General features: G+C 41.6%; 1 protein-coding gene across 1 annotated transcript in view; it reads left to right on the top strand.

The window, feature by feature from the left end:
* LOC118215240 (synaptotagmin-7-like) overlaps positions 1-22,443 on the top strand; it is a 172,748-nt gene that overhangs the window by 69,889 nt on the left and 80,416 nt on the right. The window contains exon 2 of the mRNA XM_035395808.1: positions 897-1,000. Coding sequence (XP_035251699.1) covers positions 897-1,000 — 104 coding nt within the window. The remainder of the gene's footprint in view (positions 1-896; positions 1,001-22,443) is intronic.

Here is a 22,443-nt window from a genome sequence, read left to right as displayed (position 1 = left end):
CACTGGTAAAAAAAAAAGTAAATACAAAGAAACTAAAACTGAAACGCTTAGAAACACCTCTATAACCCATCAACGGAAGTGACTACCTTGTTGTCAAAAGTTTAGGTTAGTTATAGCTTGAGTTTAATTGTGTACTTCCTAGAGAATCAGATATTACTTAATTGGAAAGTAAGTATTGTATAATTTCCTAAGAAGTACACAATTACACTCAGTTAATAACCAACATAAACCTTTGATAACTAAAATATTTAATTGATAAGTAATGGAACAGGCCCTTCTGAATTGATAAGTAATGGAACAGGTCCTTCTGAGTATTTCAGTTTAAGTATTTACCTATTTTTTGTACCAGTGGAAAAGACTCAATTATGCGCTATTCTTACCACATATTTCCCTGGTAAATACCTAGTACTTAGAGAACTGTAAAAGGAAGTGTTGTCAGACCATCTAGGTTCATTGTTCACCTACAGTCTACTGTGGGGCTACCAGGCCGTGGTCCCGCATGGTCTGCTGGTTTTTATTTAATTCTCAACGATGAAAACCAGCAGACTCTACGGCTCTCCAGGACCGGGGCTGTGGAGCTCTAAGGGTCAAGCCTATTTAAATGACCCAGCCTCTGCCTCTGTCTCTGCTACACGCTCACGGCTAACTTGCTCATGTTAACTAAGGACTAATGTTCAGGCCTCTATTCAACCAGCATGTGCCCCTAACTCTGGTAAGTTTGTTTCTGCGATAGCTGAACTCACCAAACTATAGCTGGCCTTTAATTTTTCGTCATGTCTATGAGCATATGTTGATTGGATGCTAACCTTTGGTTAGTGCTCGTTAATAGAACCATGTTGCCATGTTAAGTTAACTTTCACAGAAACCCCCACTCCCCCCCCTCTCTCTCTCCGCAGGCTCAGTCTCTCTCAGTGTGTTCCTCGTGTCCCTGGCAGTGACTGTGTGCACCGTGTGGCTGGTCACCCTGTGCGGGGTCTGTGGCTGGTGCCAGAGGAAACTGGTGAGTGACTCGCACCTCTTACCGACCAATAGCACAGCTCCTGCACAAACAGGATATAGCTTACCGACCAATAGCACAGCTCCTGCACAAGCAGGAAATAGCTTACCGACTAATAGCACAGCTCATCCACAAACAGGATATAGCTTACCGACTAATAGCACAGCTCATCCACAAACAGGAAATAGCTTACCGACTAATAGCACAGCTCATCCACAAACAGGATATAGCTTACCGACCAATAGCACAGCTCATCCACGAACAGGAAATACCTTACCGACCAATAGAACAGCTCATCCACGAACAGGAAATAGCTTACCGACCAATAGCACAGCTCCTCCACAAACAGCACATAGCTTACCGACCAATAGCACAGCTCCTCCACAAACAGAATATAGTTTACCGACCAACAGCAAAGCTCATACTCAAACAGAATGTAGCTTACCGACCAATCGCACAGCTCATACACAGAGTATATCTTACCGCCCAATAGCTCATCCAGACACACACACACACACACACACACACAAAGGATTCAGCTTACTTAGGTATGTTCCCAGGCATTCAGTTATATGTAGAAGGCATACACCATGCACAGTGTATGAATACATATGTTTTATGTTTTAACACTGAACATATATTTACATGTCACAGTGAATTAATATGGAATCAAACTGGGGGAATATATTCTTGATTGGTGTCTGCTTGTATTAACTTCAATGACACTTCTCACTGGATTAAAAAAAACCCACTTAAAATCTTCTCTCTGAATGGCCAATCAACACCTCTTCATACAAGTCAATGTCAGATAAAGGGCCAACTCTATTCACTTTGTGGTGTACTGAAATGGAAACGATTAACATAAATATTACTGTCTAATCTGCAGCCCAAACAGTGGAATGGACTTTGGGCTGTGGGAAAGCTCCACTCAAAGGCAGTGACAAATGGACTATCTGACCTCTTCCTTTGTGTCCGGACTTATAATGCAGCATGAAATGCGATTGGTTAAAAGGACATGGGCGTTCATTAAGCAGAGCTGAATAGGAAATTGGCCCCTTGACTTCGCGGCTTCCTTGAGTGTCACGTCTTTGATTTTTGAGAGCCGAATACTGTGGGCCTCTAAAATAGTCGGGATCACCGGTGAATATTTTCAGTTCATTTATCTGGTGCCAACTCCAGTCTTGAAATAGATGGAGGGCTGTGGTGGGCTGGCAGGTTAGGAGACAGAGCTTTGAAGTGATAATGTATGACTTGCATTAGGGCGGGAGTTACTGGAAGGCCATTGAAAATGACTACATTACCCACAATCCCCCTCAAGGTTATTGACATGCTTTATTATCATAGCTCAAGAAAAACCACCTGAAATTAAGAATTCTGTCCACCTATCATCATCTGGCCGGTTTATTTTTGTCTCAGCTTACACGTTTTTGTTTGTAAAAAAGTAAAAAGTTTCAAAATGTGCTATTCTTACTGGTTAATGCTGACAAGCGGTGTCGAAGTAAAAACTAACTCAAGTACACACAAAAACAAAACGGAAGCACACACATCTGCATGCACACTCACATGTACATACACACATGCAATTGTAAACACGCATGTGTATGTGCACACACACACACACACACTTGTACACACCCATACACACACGCACACTATGTGTTTTCTGCTGTTGTAATTCAGCAGTCCTAATTAACTGTTGGCCTAAGGCTGTACCCGCCTGCTTGATAAACTGCTCCACAGGGAGGGTCAAGCATAGATGCACATGCCACACACTGTACACAGAGTACTGTACTGGGGATAAGGGGTGTCGGCTTCAGTATTACTCTGTGGATAATGTATATAACAACTTCAGTATTACTGAGTGGATAATGGATATTACAGCTTCAGTATTACTACCTGAGTGGACAATGGATATTACACCTTCAGTATTACTAACTGAGTGGATAAAGTAAATTACAGCTTCAGTATTACTACCTGAGTGGACAATGGATAATACAGCTTCAGTATTACTAACAGAGTGGATAAAGGATATTACAGTTTCAGTATTACTACCTGAGTGGACAATGGATAATACAGCTTCAGTATTACTAACAGAGTGGATAATGGATATTACAGTTTCAGTATTACTGAGTGGATAATGGATATTACAGCTTCACTAATACTACCTGAGTGGACAACGGATATTACGGCTTCAGTATTACTAACAGAGTGAATAATGAATATTACAGTTTCAGTATTACCGCTTGAATGGATAAGGCATATCAGAGCTTCAGTATGACTAACTGAGTGGATAATGGATATTACAGCTTCAGTATTACTAACTGAGTGGATAATGTATATTACAGTTTCAGTATTACTGTTGGAATGGATAAGGTATATCAGAGCTTCCGTATGACTAACTGAGTGGATAATGGATATTACAGTTTCAGTGTTACTGTTTCAGTGGATAATGGATATTACAACTTCAGTATTACTACCTGAGTGGACAATGGATATTGCAGGTTCAGTATTACTGAGTGGATAATGGAAATTACATTTTCAGTATTACTGAGTGGATAGTGCACATTACAGTTTCAGTATTATTGTTTCTGTGGATAATGGATATTACAGCTTCAGTAATATTACCTGAGTGGACAATGGATATTGCAGCTTCAGTATTACTGAGTGGATAATGGATATTTCAGCTTCAGTATTATTACCTGAGTGGATAATGGATATTGCAGGTTCAGTATTACTGAGTGGATAATGGAAATTACATTTTCAGTATTACTGAGTGGATAGTGGACATTACAGCTTCAGTATTACTAACTGAGTGGATAATGGATATTGCAGCTTCAGTATTACTACCTGAGTGGATAATGGATATTACAGTTCCAGTATTACTGAGTGGATAGTGGATATTACAGCTTCAGTATTACTAACTGGGTGGATAATGGATATTGCAGTTTCAGTATTACTACCTGAGTGGACAGTGGATATTACAGCTTCAGTATTACTGAGTGGATAGTGGACATTACAGTTTCAGTATTACTGTTTCTGTGGATAATGGATATTACAGCTTCAGTATTACTGAGTGGATAGTGGACATATCAGCTTCACTATTACTAACTGAGTGGATAATGGATATTGCAGCTTCAGTATTACTACCTGAGTGGATAATGGATATTACAGTTCCAGTATTACTGAGTGGATAGTGGATATTACAGCTTCAGTATTACTAACTGGGTGGATAATGGATATTGCAGCTTCAGTATTACTACCTGAGTGGACCGTGGATATTACAGCTACAGTATTACTGAGTGGATAATGGATATTACAGTTCCAGTATTACTGAGTGGATAGTGGATATTACAGCTACAGTATTACTGAGTGGATAATGGATATTACAGCTTCACTATTACTAACTGAGTGGATAATGGAGATTACCGCTTCAGTATTACTGTTTGAGGGGGTAGGAGCTACAGTATTACTAACTGAGTAGATAAGGGACGTTTACTGCTTCAGTATAACTATCACACTGAAGCATGCTGATGCTTTGCACAATAACTGTGCACCAGTCGTAACAAAAAATAAAACCTGTGGTGAAACACAGAAGCTTAAATGCTGAGGCTGATGTTTTCTGATGCACCTGGCAACAGCATGCATTTAAACCCGAATGCTGATTTAGATATTTAACTGGCTTGACAGTGCTCTGATATGTGAAGCCCAGATGCTGAAATGTTGGCACACTAATGCCTGAACTTTAATGCACACAAGAATACTGGCCATCATGGGTGGATGGACAACACCCACAACAACCCATCGGCAAACACCAGGCTGGCAAAAACATGTCCCCACGCACCCATGCAAAAAAAGCACATTTACAATGCAATATATTTATTTTCATAAAATCTATTGCCAGAAGCAGATCTTTTGTATGTTACTGAAAGTATATATATCATGCATACATGTAACAGCATGAAAAACATACAATAAAATACAGAATTCAATATAATTACGGGCATTTAACACTTATTTATTTTCTGTATATTTTTTAAAATCTGAGTAATACATTTAGAGATATATTTTATTTGCGTTTGAGTTTTGTGTGGGTAGCCTTACAAATTAGCACAGTAACGAGCTCAGGCTGTGCGAAGATGAGGAGAGTGATGAAGAAGACGGCACTGGAGAGAGGGACGGGGGGAGGGTGGTGGCGGACGGCGTCGGCCACGGCGACGGACACGCCCGCTTCCTGCCCTGACTGTGTGTTTGGAATGTTGCAGGAGAGGCGGGTCCACGGGGGCGGGACTGCGGCAGAGTACTTCCTGTTCTGAGGTGCAGCCTGTTTCTGAAACCCCCGCCCCACACCCCCACCCCCACCCCACCCGCCGCCACAGTACATGCTGCATGGTGACAAGGACATGGTACAGCACTCTGCCACTGCATGTACCCACAATGCACTGCTGCCTGAGTCTTTACCGGTGCACGTCCCAGTGAGGCCGTTTTGAAGTGTCGCGCTGAAACAGCTCCCGAGTTCTAGGCCGTGGGCCCCTGGCTGCGCTGTCTGCCGGTTGAAACGTGCTTAATGGATTGCAATTCGCCGAAAGTTTCGAATTTGAAAGTGATTTGAGTCACACGTGCTTGCCAGAAATAGGGGAGGGGGTTGTGGGCAATTGCCGGAATGGGGCATGGGGGCATGACTCTCTTCCAGTGTTTGCTTTGTTTGAAAGATTTATGCATCTCTTAATGCTGGTCAGTGAATGGTGCCGTTAATCACACATTATTTCCAGTGTGACAGGTTTGTGTGAAAGCCTTGAACCCTGTTAAACCTGTAAAGTGATGCACAGTACTAATGCTCATTCTGCTCTGCACAGAAAATAATGAATATGTGTGTCTCTGAATAGATACAGCACAATGAGATACAGCACAGTCAGGTACAGCACAGTGAGATTCAACACAATCAGGTACAGCACGGTGAGATTCAGCACAGTGAGATACAGCACAGTCAGGTACAGCACAGTGAGCTTCAACACAATCAGGTACAGCACAGTGAGATTCAGCATAGTGAGATACAACACGGTGAGATTCAGCACAGTCAGGTACAGCACAGTGAGATGCAGCACAGTTACATAGATACAGCACAGTGAGATTCAGCATAGTGAGATAAAACACAGAGATTCAGCACAGTCAGGTACAGCACAGTAAATACAGCACAGTGAAATTCAGCACAGTCAGGTACAGCACAGTAAATACAGCACAGTGAGATACAGCACTGTGATGTACACAACAGTGAGATTTAGCACAGTCAGGTACAGCACAGTAAATACAGCACAGTGAGATTCAGCACAGTAAATACAGCACAGTCAGGTACAGCACAGTGAGATACAGCACGGTGACATTCAACACAATCAGGTACAGCACAGTGACAGTGGATCTGTGCTGAAAATATCCCATCTCTTTTAAAGTGCGCTTCACAGATTTGTGTGCTCGTCTGTCATTCCTCCTCTTTTCTTTTTCTCTCTCTCATATTCTCCATGGCAACACTACTTTCTCAATAAATCATTAAAGCAGTGGTTTCCAACCCTGTTCCTGTAGATCTGCATTCCTTTAGGCTTTCATTTCAACCCTAATATGGCACACCTGACTCTACCAATTAGCAGCTCAATGAATTCTTTAGCTGTTGAATGTGATATGCTTTCTTGGGGTTGGAGTGAAAACCTGTGAATGGTTGATCTCCAGGAACAGGGTTGGGAACCACTATTAAAGAGTTAGAGTTCATGAGTATAATTAGATCACCTTACATGCATTGATAATTATACACAACCTTGACTGTCGTATATCCATTGCACTATAAACACCTCAAACACTTCAGCAGATGCACAGACATATACAAAAAAAGACATGCACACACACATGCATGCACACACACATGCACATCAGTTACAAATGTTTGTGCAGTTGTGATGGGATGGGAGAATGAGATTTCGTGAAACAAAAACGAGTGAAGAAGAAATAGTCTTTCAAAAATTCTGCAGCTACAGTCTATCTGTTGACCAAGGGCCAAGTTACTTGAAACAATGTGAGTGATTTGAAGCAGTGGTGGTCTTGGCAATGGAACCTTTTGATTGGCTTAGGCAAGTCAGGGATTGACAGCTCGTCGTGGCTCCACCCACCAAGGTGCTTGTGATACTCTCATGTCACAGCCATAAGGTATTACTAAGGCCAGTTAATTTTTTATTCTTACACCCACAAGCACAACCTCTTCATTTTTAAGAAATTCATAATGCCTCTTTCCACACTCTCCTTGTTTAAAATTACATGCGAATGCATTATTTAAGTATGCACATTATTAAAATATACATTTTTTGTAATTCAATTTCTATTGAGGGATCAGGCACTAATACAAGCGTCTCTTGCAATCAGTCATTCCCTTAGTAAAAACCCCTCAACACCTCATTCCTATGTTGAATGAGGTTAACCTTTTGACATCTGCCACGCTGATAAGAAACAAGGGGCTCTACTTTCCTGAATAGTGAATATTACATTATTGGTCAATATTTATTACATTATTGGTTTTATTTTTTACCAACCAGATAATGTAATAAATGACCAGTAATGTAATCATTTGCCACTGCGTTACATTATTAGTCAATTTATGACATTATTGAACTTCATTACATTTTTGTCGCCACTCAGAGCAACATTTTATTACATGTATCAGTCAGTAACTGCATTATCTGTCAGCAATTACGTTATTAGTTGTTACATACCAGATGTTAGTCAGTAGAGTGGAAAACAGCAGCAGCAGGGAATTTTATTTAAAGTTCTTACACAATTCAACATATACTTGGTAACTGAATATGCAGATTATGAAATTATTTATCGTACATCTTTTCCCAAACTCTGAGAATAGCGTTTTTAAAGGTCTTCTAATTCAGCTTTGCAAATCCATTTAAATAGTGGCAACCGAGCTGTCGCCAGTTAAGGAGTCTAAAACAGCATCATTCAATGGTTAGCGTTGGATTCATCGGAAGCTTCTTATTTAACGTGCATCACCGTTTAATGAATAGAACACAACTCTGTAAGACATACTGTAACAAGTCCCACAAAACCACACAGGCACGGAGCTGTAAGGTGCACACCGTAAGATTTACCGGACCACAATACTGTGACTGTCACCATCGTTGAAGTTGCTGTAGCTGTTCGCGAGCGTGTGTATCTGTCATGAACTCGCCGGTCTCACTGCAGGCAGCGCAGACAAAGGTTAGGACTGATCACGTAACTGCCCACGGGTGCGACTGCCAGCCGGCTAAACCACTCCCCAATCTCTCCGCCTGCAGCCGGCACCACAACCACGCCACCCCCCCACACATACATTATGCTGATTTTAGACATCATGTTAATGTTGGACAGTATAACGTTGAGTGGAAAACAGTAACAACAAGGACATTTTTTCCAGTTCTTACACAATTCAACATAATTTGCATATAGTTTACAGTTTGAGGAGATGACAATTTGCATGCTATCCTGAATTACCAGGGGTGGGGTATGGAAGGCCATATCTGTTTCTGTTGTATTTACCGATACCCTGCTTCATATGGCCAGTTAGCCCTATCCGCTAATGCTTGTTCACTTTTAGATTCGACTGTGTTTCATATAGGGGCACAAGAAGAACCTTCAGCTGCAACTCGTGAGCGTATCAATAATTGTTGCTAAATGTCAATGTGCACGGTTGGATGGAGCCTGTCATCAAATCCAGAAACAGGTTTAACCCTCCAGGCATAGGGTTCACCAGTTCTGCTGTAAACTCCTTTTTTTATTTTTCCGTACATAAGAAACGGGCCGTTGCAAGCGATTGCTCTCTCACTGCATGTATTTTTCTTGCACAGCCAGTACCAATATCCACATGCACCTCCTCTTTGGAGTTGCTTCAGAGTCTCATGATCACGCTTGTTCACGCCCAAGATCATTGTTTTCAAAGCTTTGCGTGAGGAGGGCGTCATTGACAGGTACACTCTCAGAAATTCAGTTGCAATTCATTAAATAAGCTTGAAAATCACAGTCCCACTAGTTCAGGAGAAAACTCATCAGTGTTTTAATGAAATTGTGCGCTGGGGTAATTTGCTCATTTCAAAGCACCCACTGAAGCATTTGAATGAATATTCATTCATCGCTCATGAATATGCAGATGGTGACATGATTTATCATACATCCTTTTCTGAACTCTGAGAAAAATGTTTTAAAGGCTACTTTAACTCAACCTTTCAAGTCCCTTAAATTAGCGGCAACTGTCACCAATTAAGGAGTCCAAAACACCATCTTTCTATCCTTAGCTCGTGGAGCATTAGTTTCACTGAAAGCATCTTACTTAACGTGCATCACCTTTAAATGATTCGTGTCTGACTTTATAAGGCATTCATTATGTTAACGTTAGATGTTCAAATGTGAAAGGTTGTGTCTCTCCTTGAACTGGCAGAACAAATGAAAATGAAATATGCTGTTTTATAAAATGTGCACAGATGGCATACATTAGGAAACTTTGAGAATATATAAACATAAATAGATAAAAAATTAAATGGTTTGGTAACATACTATGAATGGTTTTGTTCATGAGAGCCATGAACCTCTTTCACCAGCACTACATAGCACCTTCATAAATGCTACATAAGCACTCATGAATGCTCATGCCCATTACCGCAAACAGGCATACGGTTTATGTCATGTCACTTTTGATGCAACAAGTGACACAAACTCTATGGCTATATGCAGTTATTGACAGAAACATGTATAAATAGCACATTATATTTAATACTTATGGAGGAGTTATATAACTCTAATGAAGCACCATCCGTAGAAGGTGATACCGAATGTTTTTATGATTGTTGCTCATTTTAGTCTGCTTGAATCCAAGTGCCGGATTGATGTGAATCAAGTGTTCTTTTACGCAAACATTTTACAGTTTGCAAAGGCCAAATGCATGATAAATGGGAACAGTAACAGTATTGATACTGCTTATCCAATCTCTGTAAGCCTGTCAAAGCGGGTTACCCTTTGTAGTACAAACGGGTGTGCACCTGTTCACTTCTGAATGGTGTCCTAAGATCTTTAGTCCGCATCCACCGTACGCCATCAAAGACACAGACTTCAGGTTTATGTAATGTTGATCCAGTGGAATGTTTACCAACGGCCATTGCACTCTTCATCAAACCCTGCTGACTCCCGGTCACCTCAGTCAACACAGTCTGTGTTCCTTTGGGAGTCTGATAAGGGGGCAGACTTCTGTAAAACCACCCTACAGTATACATGCACTGTAATGAATACACTGTATACAACACGCAATTCCGGCCACACATTCTACACCTACTTCAAACTTGTTCTAAACCTCCCCGCAATGCAAACTAGGGCTGCCCACTGTCCCGTTTCAGTTAAGGACGTCATGTATTTCATCGCAGAACGAACCGCCAGGACGCCCTCTATTACGTATATTGCGCTTTTTTAAATTACATGCCAGATCTGGCGTGCTATGTGGGTACCGTGCATTGAAAATGCAATTATTATGATAAATAACACAGCATTAAGTAATATTAAATGAATAAGTGTTATGTTACTCAGACCATCTGACCCTGTGAAAAATATTGGATCTGGTCACCGTAGCAACCACCGCATGCTGGCAGACCCGTTGCAGCCTGGCATCCTGCAAGCGTGATCCTGAGCTGAATTCTGTCCCGCTGCGCACTGGTGCACGCATGTTTGTGTTATGCACAGGCTTTGCATGCGGAGTATTATGCAGCAGTTGTGCTGCATGGTAATGCTGCTGTTTAAGGGCAGGTGCTTGTTGGAACTTGTCAACCTTAAGATGACCGGGAAATTTAAACAGGAAATGTTCTAACTCAAGGCTGTGCATGGTGCAGGGTGCGTTTTAGGAAGCGCAGTGAGCTCCATAATGTTTGGAACAAAGACATATATTTTCTTGATTGTCTTTATTTCTTTATTAGTATGTAATAATGTCTCCAAGGGCAGGCACGATGCAAGGTTATCAGCATCACAACAGAAATGAGTTGTCAATACATAATGTAGCACACATACAGTATGTTACACACCAAAAACCGTAAAGAACCATAGTAGGAGCAAATGTAGTGTATTTTATGAATTACCAGCTTTTATTGACAGATGTTGTCTGTGCCATGTGTTTTTTTAATACTTTTCTTGGTTCCAGTGCAAGCCAGTCCAACATTGACAGACAATCCCTTGCCAAGCCAGTTGAAGAAAGTTGATGTATAGGCCTTTTCTGGAGTACTAAATATAGTATGGTTTGGAATTTTGTGAATTCTGCAAAAAATTCCACGCTGTAAAAAAATCTCTAGGTGTTTCAACCATTTATTTTTAGTAACTAATTGCACAGCTTTTTTTGAGTTAACTCAACTTTTCTGTTCAAATTGTTTTCTGAATTTAAATATTTTAGTTCATCCACACTTGGCTCCAATTTAAAATGGTATGTTTGCTTAACTAATGCAATTATTCAGTCAAATAAAATTAATGTGTTAGATCCATGTGTCACATGCCCATTCAACTAGAAATTATTCTTTGGGCATCTTAACTAGAAAAGAATGAGTTACTAAAAGTTTCCATTAACATGAAATTTTAAATTGGATATGGTGTACTAAAATGTACCGATACACTGAATTCAATGAATAAAACTGAATTGTATCATCTTCTTGACTCACCTAGCAAGCTAGCAACTTTGCTAGTTAGCTAGCTTGCAACTTTGCCGATGTTATCTAGCTACCATACCAGAAATTCTTCACATTCTGCTTTGCAAAAATAACTTTACTGGGCACTACAAATTGTGGATATGCGGACTTTAACTAGTCTGTCCAACGTGTTGCTGATCAGTTTCATTTTCCTGTAACATTCTCCTTTGAGGGACTCTATCGAGGTTTGGCACCGCATGTGATATGCTTCATCTCCGACTCGGGTCATGTGACTCGTTGCGCGAGAGGAGAGACGGTATCGAGCGGATTAAACGTTCACGGGACCCTGAAAGCCTTGACTGAGTTAAGATCTGTCGGCCCAGTCAACATCTGGTGTTGTTAAGTTCATATGAATTTGAGACTTTATTCAACCTTTTTATAGAAGGACTTGACCAACACAAAACATAAATAAGCCCGTAGAAAAATGTTCATGCAACTTCAGTATTTTAGCGATCCCAACATTTCAACAGTTGGTTTTGTTACAGTGCATGCGCCAGTGGTTTTGGTTTTCACCTTATAATCAGCTGACACTTGTTTAACCAACTGATTTATTTAATCAGTTAAGCACTAAGTAAGAAGGACATGGGCATCTTTCAGTTCTCCAGGATCAGGGTTAAAATACTAGCGAGAGTTACTTAAGCCAGAATCAACACATTTACAATACCTTAGTAAAGGAACGGCTTACACTTAACTCCGTACTGTATGAGGTAGCCAACTGGCTGCCTCTTACTGTCTACTATAATATCGATCATTGCTTGACACAGGAGAGGTTATTCCCATAAAACATTCCAAACATTGCTAAATATCCAAGACGTTCCTCCTGATCACCCATTGAAAGCCCCCCCCCCCCTCGCATCATTGACTCCAATACACTTGTGGTCTGAATCTTCCCTTCTCTCTTAAAACCTCCATACACACCCTGTTGCTGTCTTCCTCTGAGCTGCTGGATTGATATGCTCATTGAAAATAACTGGAACGACTGATAATGTGATTAAACGAGCTTTATGCCTTCCTGTTCTTGCTGTTTAATAAGTGGGATGTAGTTATCAACATGTTGTAGCTAATGAGCTTATTTATGCCAGAAATTGCCTTTAAACAGAATAGCATGCAAACGATAAATAAATGCAAGCTGCACAGTCAATTATTTACTGTAAAACCAGCCCTGATTCAGTCATTTTAACACTAATGCAGTACTTGTGACTTCAGGTAGGCTCATAACATTTCAGCTGGAGTCAATTTGAAACTGAGAAATAAGTATTTTTGGATGTCAGACTTATTTTGGCTCAGATTAAAGTGCAGAAGCCAAACTGTGTTCGAGAGCACGGTGAATGTGTGGCCTCCTGTTGAAGCCGGGTCTCTGTCGGGATACGCTCTAGCCAATTTGAAACAGGCTTGATTGAACTCCACGTCGATACATTTAATCATCGCGTGTGCCTAAATGAGCATGGATGCAGTGTAATCGCAGAAATTAATTCATTAATTCTTTCTCTCCAAACCAAAACTCCCACAGTTTCCCAGTTCAGGCACCTGTGCGATGCTGAGAATGAAGCCGTTTGATAATTTTAATGAAGTGCACTTAGCTAATCAGCCAGCGGGGGCGGGGGCGGGAGAGGGGGTGGGAGAGGGGGGCGGGGGGTGCTAGATGGATGAACAGACTTAAAGCTCGCTAATTCAAGCAAACACAGCTGGGTAGAGAGACGTCCCCCGCCCCCCCCCCCCCCCCCACTCCGTTGTCTCTCATTTTCCTCTCAGTCTGTACCCCTCCCTCTCTCCCACTCTCTCCCCATCTCTCTCTCCTGCTCTTATCCCCTCTCTCTCTCTGTCGTTCTACTGCATTGCCCTTTTCTGTCTCTGTTACCGCTCATTTATCTTCTATATCTCGCCGCTCACTGCCTTTCACAGTGCAATTCAACATGCGTTATTAGCATGTAATAACACTCTTTTCACAGCGAAATGCCATTATCTTTATTACCATGAAATAATGGTCTTTTCAAAGTGAAAAGCAATACACTGTATTAGCATGTAATCACGCTCTTTTCACAGCGAAATACAACATGTAATGATAGCCTTCAGAATGAAATTCAATGAGCTTTATTAGCATGTAATAACACTCCTCTCACAATGAAAAGCATTATCCTTTTACCATGTAATAATACTCATTTCTCAGTGTAATTCAATAAGCTTAAAAAGTCTAATCAGTGGCGAACTGATGTTGGGGGGGGGGGGGCGTCTCTTCGTCTGCTTGAAGAATTATTGTCCCAGCTAGGTATGGTGTTATCCCCCCCTTCTCTGACAAATTGTTTACATAATGTGTTTATATGTTATCTTTTAGGCGTTTACCTTTTCGATGCTATCCTTCTTTCCCCATCTATTGTTATTATGTGTGGCAATCATTTCCCTGGTCCACTCATATACTGATAACATTCTTTTCTCAGTGAAATTCAGTAAGCTTTATTAGTATGTAATAACAGTCTGACAGTGAAAGTCAAAATGCTTTATTAGCATGTAATCCTCTTTTCACAATGAAATTCAGTACAGTTCAATTGTGTAGCCATTTTAATGGCCAGGGCCTGTCAGACTGCAAACAGCTTGGCAAGTTCAAGTTGTGGTACTCGTGCCAGCTTTCAGTAATGTAAGTTGTGTAAACTTAAAATTTTAAATCCTCTTAAAGGGGAATTCAAGAACAGAACAACATTTAGCTCACTTTAAGATTTAGTGAATTTAACTGGTTACTTCTCTCTGTGTGTCTGGCCAAAGCGATCTCTAGCAAGCGAGATATTAGCTACGAAAGGTGCACATTTGGTAGGGGTGTAAACAGGGGTTTAGCACAAAATTCTGGGCCCTATGCATAAGCAGTCTCTGTGGGCCCCCTTCCTCTCTTGATCCATGTCCCTCACGCATCATTCCAGGATTTTCGAGGGCCCTCCCCCCATTCGGGCCCTGGGTAGTCAGTCCCACTTTTCCCCCCACTACAACGCCCCTGGGTATACATCATAATGATGTTCACCTCTACCCCCCCTGATTTATTAAGAACTACAGTGAGGGGGGGGGGGGGATTTCAATTTGGAGATATCGCTGATGACGGCGAAGGGGGAATTGACCAAACTCATGATAAAGAGAGATTCGGGCTAGCTGCTGTCCCACTGTAAACGGTATTAGCTTGCGAGCTAGCTAGCGTAGTGGCCTTTTCTGATGAGGATCCACTGTCCTTGTGTGATCTGGGGATATCCATTCCATCCATCCATGGATACCAAAGCATGTTAGCAGGGTAGTTCAGATACTGTGTGCGGTGAAATCACTGATCTCCGAAAAATGTCAGCCAAATGTAACACTTCCCACATCGATACTACTTTAAAAAAATAAATAAAATTAAAGTTTAGGCATATTATTGTAAATTATATAGCTAGCTAGCAAGCTTCATCCCACGTTTTAGTCAAACAGGCTCAAGTTGGCTAACATTAGCCTTACTCTCTAGTTTTGTTTTCCTACTGCTGCAGTATGCAGTGGGCAACGACCTGACAATAGCATGCCATTGCATGCATGTTTGTGTCTTTTGCAGTGGGTTAACTGCACAAATCTTGTTGAAGTCATGTACAATTATTATTTACATTTGATAAGTACTTCAGAAACTCACCCAGAGACTATAAGCATACAGTACATGTACTAAAAATGTAGTACTGTAAAAGACAGCATGGTACAGAAATTTCAGCAAATTAAATGTATATTTTTAACCACCCGTGTGTACGATCACACCCAGCTATAGGCGTTGGTGTGATGGCTACTCAAGAACAACACAGAGACTTGACAAACTGTTAACTGAGAACATTTAAAGTCATGCTTCTGGTAGAATGACAATGCAAATGGAGGTAGCTGACCAAAACCTTGTGAACAGTGTAGAGTACCTACACGTGAAATGGCTAAAAACCCTGCATTGAAAACATTTTGCATTTAACTGCCAGTAGAACTGGTAACACTGCAAATGGATTTCTCAGGCCCGCGTAGGCTACTTCTGTCTTTATTCCAATAAAATGACAAGTGTTTCGCGGTTGATGCGATAGAAAGACCAGAGATTATATTTTTGTCTGGTAATTTACCGACATGCGTAGTTGTGGTAAATATTCCTATCAGCTCTCATATGAGAGAATGTCATATGTTCTTGCCAAATACAATATGACAACCAAATATTGCATAAGTAGTCGTGACTGTCTGAAATAGCTTGCTATGATTCAGCTGCATGAATCGGTTATTTTTGTAGTTACATTTAAAGCCTTACTAAAAATTCAAGGTGCTCTACTTAAAATAACAAGTAACCTGGTTGCCTTAAAATCTTGAGTTAGGCAAACAACGAATCTTCAAACAGTTCATTCAGAAGAAGTACGTAGAATTTAAGATCCGTTGTATGCCTAACTCAGGATTTTCATTTTTTTATGCAGAGCACCTTGACGTTTTTTTACAGTGTACTGAAGCGCCATTTTCTTTTTCATAGAACGTAAGCAGAAAAGTAAACAGAATACATAAACATAGATTTTCTTTCTTTAGTGGCTAGGTTGCTAGCGAGTAACGTTTCCCTCTCTGCAGGCCAAGTAATAACACCCAGCCCCTATGTTAGTATTCAGTAGGAGTGGCAACCAGTGACTGGTTTTTCTGACACCCACCCATGGACTGTAAGCACCTGCCGATTGTAGTCCTTAGTAAAGCAGGTACCTGGAGCATGCACAGTAGTTCAGGGCTATACCTCTGCACTCGCTGCAGGTAGAGAGAGACTGAGAGCTCATTTTAATCCGGAGGACGGTTACTCTTCTACAAGTAAAAGTTAAATTTGCTTTGGAATTCCCCTTTAACTTAATATAATATAATATGTCTGTCCAACTAGAATTGAAAAGAATAGGCCTCACTGACAAAAATGTATTTTTTTTTTTTGCAGTGATAAGCAATCGGACTATTAGGTGAGAAAGCTCCATTAGTCAATAGAGCCATTTGGCAGTTGATCTGGGTTTAATTTTTCCATTCGCATCACACGGGCCCCAACACAAACACCACAAAGTCAACATTTCTCACTTCCTTAGCAACCAGCGCTTTCCTGTATGTGCAGATTCTTTGCAGTCGTGGCACAGATGTTGATTTTACCTTCGTTCACAGCCTCTGAGAGGTGCTTCTTTCAGACTCCCTTTAACATAAGCCATCCAATCCTTTCTTCAAATCCACAATATTAACGGTGGGTGTAAAAAATAAAAAAAAATCAATATTGGTTTCTAATAATATACAGTGCACGTAGTGCTGTCCATTTGGATTAGATTATCAAACAAAAAAAAAGAAAAATTGACAGAAAAACAAAATGGCAAAGTTACTTTTTCTAGGTCTGGGTTCAGGTCTCTGGGTGATATTGTGATGTAATGAGACCTGCATTTGTAACTCAATAGCTAAGGGCTGAAATCCCAGTTTGGGTGCTGCCATTGTATCCTTGAGTAAGGCACACCCAGCAGTGCAAATGGAAGAGTCTGTAGTCAGTGTGAATTTACAGGACATACTACTGACTTATTCCGGACATATAGTTAAAATTAGGATGTAGACGTGGAATCCTATGTGGAATGAGTAACATTAGCAGGCCATAGGTCTATCATAGCTAGCTAATACAATTTTTCATGAATTTATCCATAGCCTACCAAAATATTTATTTTCTCAAATGCATATATTCATGGTTATGGATAACTGGTACTTAATGTGAAATGTAGCTACATTCTGACCTGTGTTCTGTAGTTGTTCCAATGACCTTCATCTAATATTACATTGTTATATTTCTGAGGTATAGAGATAGAAATATTATGTTGAAAGTTTTGCAAATATTCATTTAGCATCAATTTCAATAATTCAAAGAAAGGACTACCACTTATGAATAGAATGTTTACTATGCCATTGATTAGAATCTTTGTTAGCTTTGATAGTGAAGTTGGCTACACGTAGCTTGATAGCATGCATGCTGTGTCAAATTCAGTTCCATGATTTAAATAAATGCAGGTAAATTACCAAGCTAGCTAAGCTGCAACTATAAACAGAAACAGCAGTTCCCATAGGGGGAGGACATATTGATGGGAGAACAGAATTCGATACAAAACCCACTGAACCTCTGGCATCTAGCTACCTAACGTACCTAGCTAAAAGTAATGTTATTTTCAGGTCCAACTGAAAACAGGCCAACTCTGTGTCGCCTTTCATCCCCTTGGTGACGCTACTGAGCAAAAGCAATTCCGAAGTTGACTCTAGTTTTTGAAGAAGCCCTGTCAGCTTGTCTTTTTGCTTCGCTGTATTTAGGTTTTTTAGCATCTGCCGTTGCAGCAGCTAACTAGCAACAAACGCTTCGCTGGAATCTGATCCCAAACCGCAGGCTTTGTAGCCCCACCCACTCTTCCCCACACAGAAAAGAATGCCCCGCCCATAAACCTCCCGAACACATTTTAAAATAACAAATACAGGTAAAGGTTCACAAATTTGTTACCCAGTTGGTGTTGGTCCTAAGTTTGTTTGCATTTGTCTCTTGCTTATGTTTTTCATCTTTCTGGTTCGTCATCTGATTGGCCGTTTCCGTCTCCGGTTACTGAGCTTGAAAAAGCCACTCTTTTCCACTACCCAGTGGAGACTGACTTTCCATATTCGACCCTAAATTTGTTTCATTCCGATTCGCATCTAGCCCATCTGGTTTGTTTGCTGACTAGATCTTGTGTATGACCACTGACTTGTTCCCTTCAATGCCGATTCTTGCCTTAGCCCTTCTAGTTTGTTTGCCCCATGATTTTGTGCCTCTGACCATCCGCTCTCGTATTCAATTCTGATTCTCGCAAGGCCCCTTTCCTTTGTTTGCTGATTGGATTTTGTTTGACCATTTGCTCGTTTTTAACCTTGACTCTTGTTTTGCCCTCTCTTTGCTGTATAGTGCTCTGGTTAGTTACTGTGTTCCCAGCTGGACTGCAAATCCTTCCATTGGGACACAATTTTGTTATTTTTTTTTGAGGGTACTCTGGGTGGAGTTTTAACCCTCCATTGGGGGTAAGCTATTCAGACTTTTGGTCTCAGAGTACAGACTAATTGACCGAAGCTCAGCGTTCAAAGCCGCCTCATGTCCAGTACTAGCCAGTGTTCACTTAGATTTGGATAGGCAGCTAGGGACCGGAGTTACTGATCGGTTTGCAGTTTCCCTAACCCATTGCTTTATCATTCACCCTGCTATCGTCTGACCCTAGACCACGTTGTAAGAGTTGGAACTTAAGTAAAAAACAGTTAGAGACTGAAGCTGTGCAGCTGGGACAGTTAGAGACTGACGCTGTGCAGCTGGGACAGTTAGAGACTGAAGCTGTGCAGCTGGGACAGTTAGAGACTGAAGCTGTGCAGCTGGGACAGTTAGAGACTGAAGCTGTGCAGCTGGGACAATTAGAGACTGAAGCTGTGCGGCTGGGACAGTTAGAGACTGACGCTGTGCAGCTGGGACAGTTAGAGACTGAAGCTGTGCAGCTGGGACAGTTAGAGACTGAAGCTGTGCGGCTGGGACAGTTAGAGACTGAAGCTGTGCAGCTGGGACAGTTAGAGACTGAAGCTGTGTGGCTGGGACAGTTAGAGACTGAAGCTGTGCAGCTGGGACAGTTAGAGACTGAAGCTGTGCGGCTGGGACAGTTAGAGACTGAAGCTGTGCAGCTGGGACAGTTAGAGACCGAAGCTGTGCGTCTGGGACAGTTAGAGACTGAAGCTGTGCGTCTAGGACAGTTAGAGACTGACGCTGTGCAGCTGGGACAGTTAGAGACTGAAGCTGTGCAGCTGGGACAGTTAGAGACTGAAGCTGTGCAGCTGGGACAGTTAGAGACTGACGCTGTGCAGCTGGGACAGTTAGAGACTGAAGCTGTGCAGCTGGGACAGTTAGAGACTGAAGCTGTGCAGCTGGGACAGTTAGAGACTGACGCTGTGCAGCTGGGACAGTTAGAGGAAGGCCATTCTGAAGCCTCTGGGTTTTTGGACTCCCGACTGGCTCTCTGATCCAGACGTCTGCCTCCTTCTGTCAGCTGCTCTGCTACTCTCTCCCCCAGTGTGGCTGGATTGTCCTTTCCACTGCCCACCTCCCAATCGCTCTCTTTCTCTCTTCTCCCATCTTTGCTCCCCTCGTTCTCTCTCCCGCACTGCTGTCTTTCTCTTTATTTGGATTCTATTTTAATCCCCTGCTCCCTGCAAAATACCTTCCTTCCTTTTCCACTTGCTGTCTCTCTCTCCTTCCCTCTCTCCCCATCTTCCAAAAATTTGTATAATGGTTTTAAATGATAAATGAGAAGCATTTGATAGCTTTTTCTTGCCTGTCAGAAATAAAGATTGCTTTGTGCTTCTGCAGGTCCCTGTGTGTGTGTGTGTGTGTGTGTGCTTGCGTGCGTGTGTGGCGTGTTTGTGTGTGGGCTTGTGTGTTTGGGTATCTGTGTGTGTGTGTATGTGTAGCATGTTTGTGTGCGGGTTTGTGTATCTGTGTGTGCTGTGTGTATGATTATCTGTGTGTGGGTTTGTGAGTTTGTAAATGGTAAATGGATTGCATTTATATAGCGCTTTTATCCAAAGCGCTTTACAATTGATGCCTCTCATTCGCCAGAGCAGTTAGGGGTTAGGTGTCTTGCTCAAGGACACTTCGACACGCCCAGGGCGGGGTTTGAACCAGCAACCCTCCGACTGCCAGACAATCGGTCTTACCTCCTGAGCTATGTCGCCCCTGTGTATCTGTGTGGCATGTGTGTGTATCTGTATGTGTGTGTGTTTAATTATCTCTGTTTGTGTGTGTGTTTGTGTGTGTGGGTTTATGTGTTTGTGCATCTGTGTGCTTCATGTTTGTGTGTGGGTTTGTGTATATGAGTGTGGTGTGTGTGTGTCTGTCTGTCCATGTGTGTGTGAGTGTGTGTGTCTGTGTGAGTGTGTGCGTGTGTGTTTGTGTTTTGACATGCTTGGGATTTTCTGTGGCTATGCATGGCTTTCTCAGCAAAGGAATGTGGCATACAGATGGGAGACAGCATTTTCATAGGTAAATACAGATGGCTAGCATTCTGCTAAAAATACTGCTGCTGTTTAAGTTTCTGTAATTAGATTGCCTTCCTTTTCCTCACTCCAAAAAAATACTCTCTTAATTGGCATAACACAACCAGAGCCGTAGATAGAGTTGCGTCAATGGTGTACCTGGAACTAAGAACTGCCACGTGATTCATGGATGTTCAAATCTAGTTCCTCTGTGGTTAATTTGCAATGCAGTTCTACATTGGGAACTATTGGAAAAAGCCAGATGTATGCAGCTAGTTAGCAATATTTCTAATTAACAATATATGTATATAATAAAAATATATGAAATATATATTGGCCATTTTGTTCTAATTATGTAATACTCCACCACTTCATGATTTTTTTGTTTTCAAACGTAATGTTAGGCAACGTTAGTGTTAGCTGTTGGTCATCGTTAGTTGGCTAGCTAAAGTATTGTTCATTGATGGCATGCATTTGCATTAGTGTTAGCTGTTAGCTTAGGTAGCTGTGTAATTTAGTTAAACGTTAACATTAGACAATTTTTTTTTTTTAACGTAATTGTGGCATTCGATCTTCCAGAGAGGCGGATTGGTCTCGGCTGCACCGGCTGGTGGAGAGAGCACACGCACCTGGACTGCGTTAGCTAATCAGCCCAGGTGCTTAAAGGTGTGCTGCTCTCCACAGTTCGGGGCTGAGACCAGGAGCTAACACCGAGAGTGCAGTTATGATTTTTGTTTCATTTTTGTTTGAGCACTAAAGTCAAAAGTAAAGAATCCTCAGCTGGGATGCTGGAGGAGCTGGACCTGGCCGGGAAGGCGGGTCAGCTACAGAGTGGCGAACTGAGATAGTTGTCACTCTGTTTTATTTTCTTTTGTCTTTGTTATTTTAGCTTGTTATTTTAGTTTATAGTTTTTGCCCGGAACCCATGGGGGAAAGGGTGAAGTGGTCCGTTTATTTTATTTCATGTTTGCGTGGACTTGTGTGGGTAGTTGTCTCTGCATGCGACAGACAACTGTGTTCCCCGGTACTGCCGCATCTCTCTTCCAAGGGGTGTCACGCTTGGCGCTTGACAGTAATGCTAGTTTAAATAACGTTAACCGTTTAACGTTATAGCCCAACTAGCTAATAATGTAAATCTCACTGTTATTACAGACAAACACACAACACATACACTCACTACAAAACCAAAACGAGGCAGGGGGATGGGAAAGATTGTCGATTTACCGATCGGCAACATGAACGCGATTTGCGGGTTGCTATCACGACTTCTACGTGCAAACGGTCCAAAATGAGCGGGAGGTAGCTTTTCACAGAACTGTGTTTCCGCATTGCAACTTTCCTGAAGCGAAACCCAGTAAAGCGAGGTCCAGTAAACTAGCTACATAATCAGTTCCATTGAGTTAATTTACTGCATTAACTGATCAATTAAGTACTGAACACAACATGAAGCTCCCCAGGACCACAGTTGCAGAACCCCGCTCTCAAATAGTCCATAAAACTTTGTGACCATTTTTTTACAGTATGTTTGCTCCCATTTTTACAATTTGTTTGCTCACATTTGATGGGCGTTACAGTTTTGCTACGGTTTGACCTTAATTAATGTGTGAGATACTGTGTTTAATAACCTGTGTCACACCATACACAACCATTCTGTCGGCAACAATTATAACAGAGATCTTGAACCGG

This window comes from Anguilla anguilla, chromosome 16 (assembly GCF_013347855.1).
Source record: "Anguilla anguilla isolate fAngAng1 chromosome 16, fAngAng1.pri, whole genome shotgun sequence".
Classification (NCBI taxonomy): Eukaryota; Metazoa; Chordata; class Actinopteri; order Anguilliformes; family Anguillidae; genus Anguilla; species Anguilla anguilla.
Note: the sequence above shows the minus strand (reverse complement) of the source record. Positions and strands in the feature narration are given on the sequence as shown.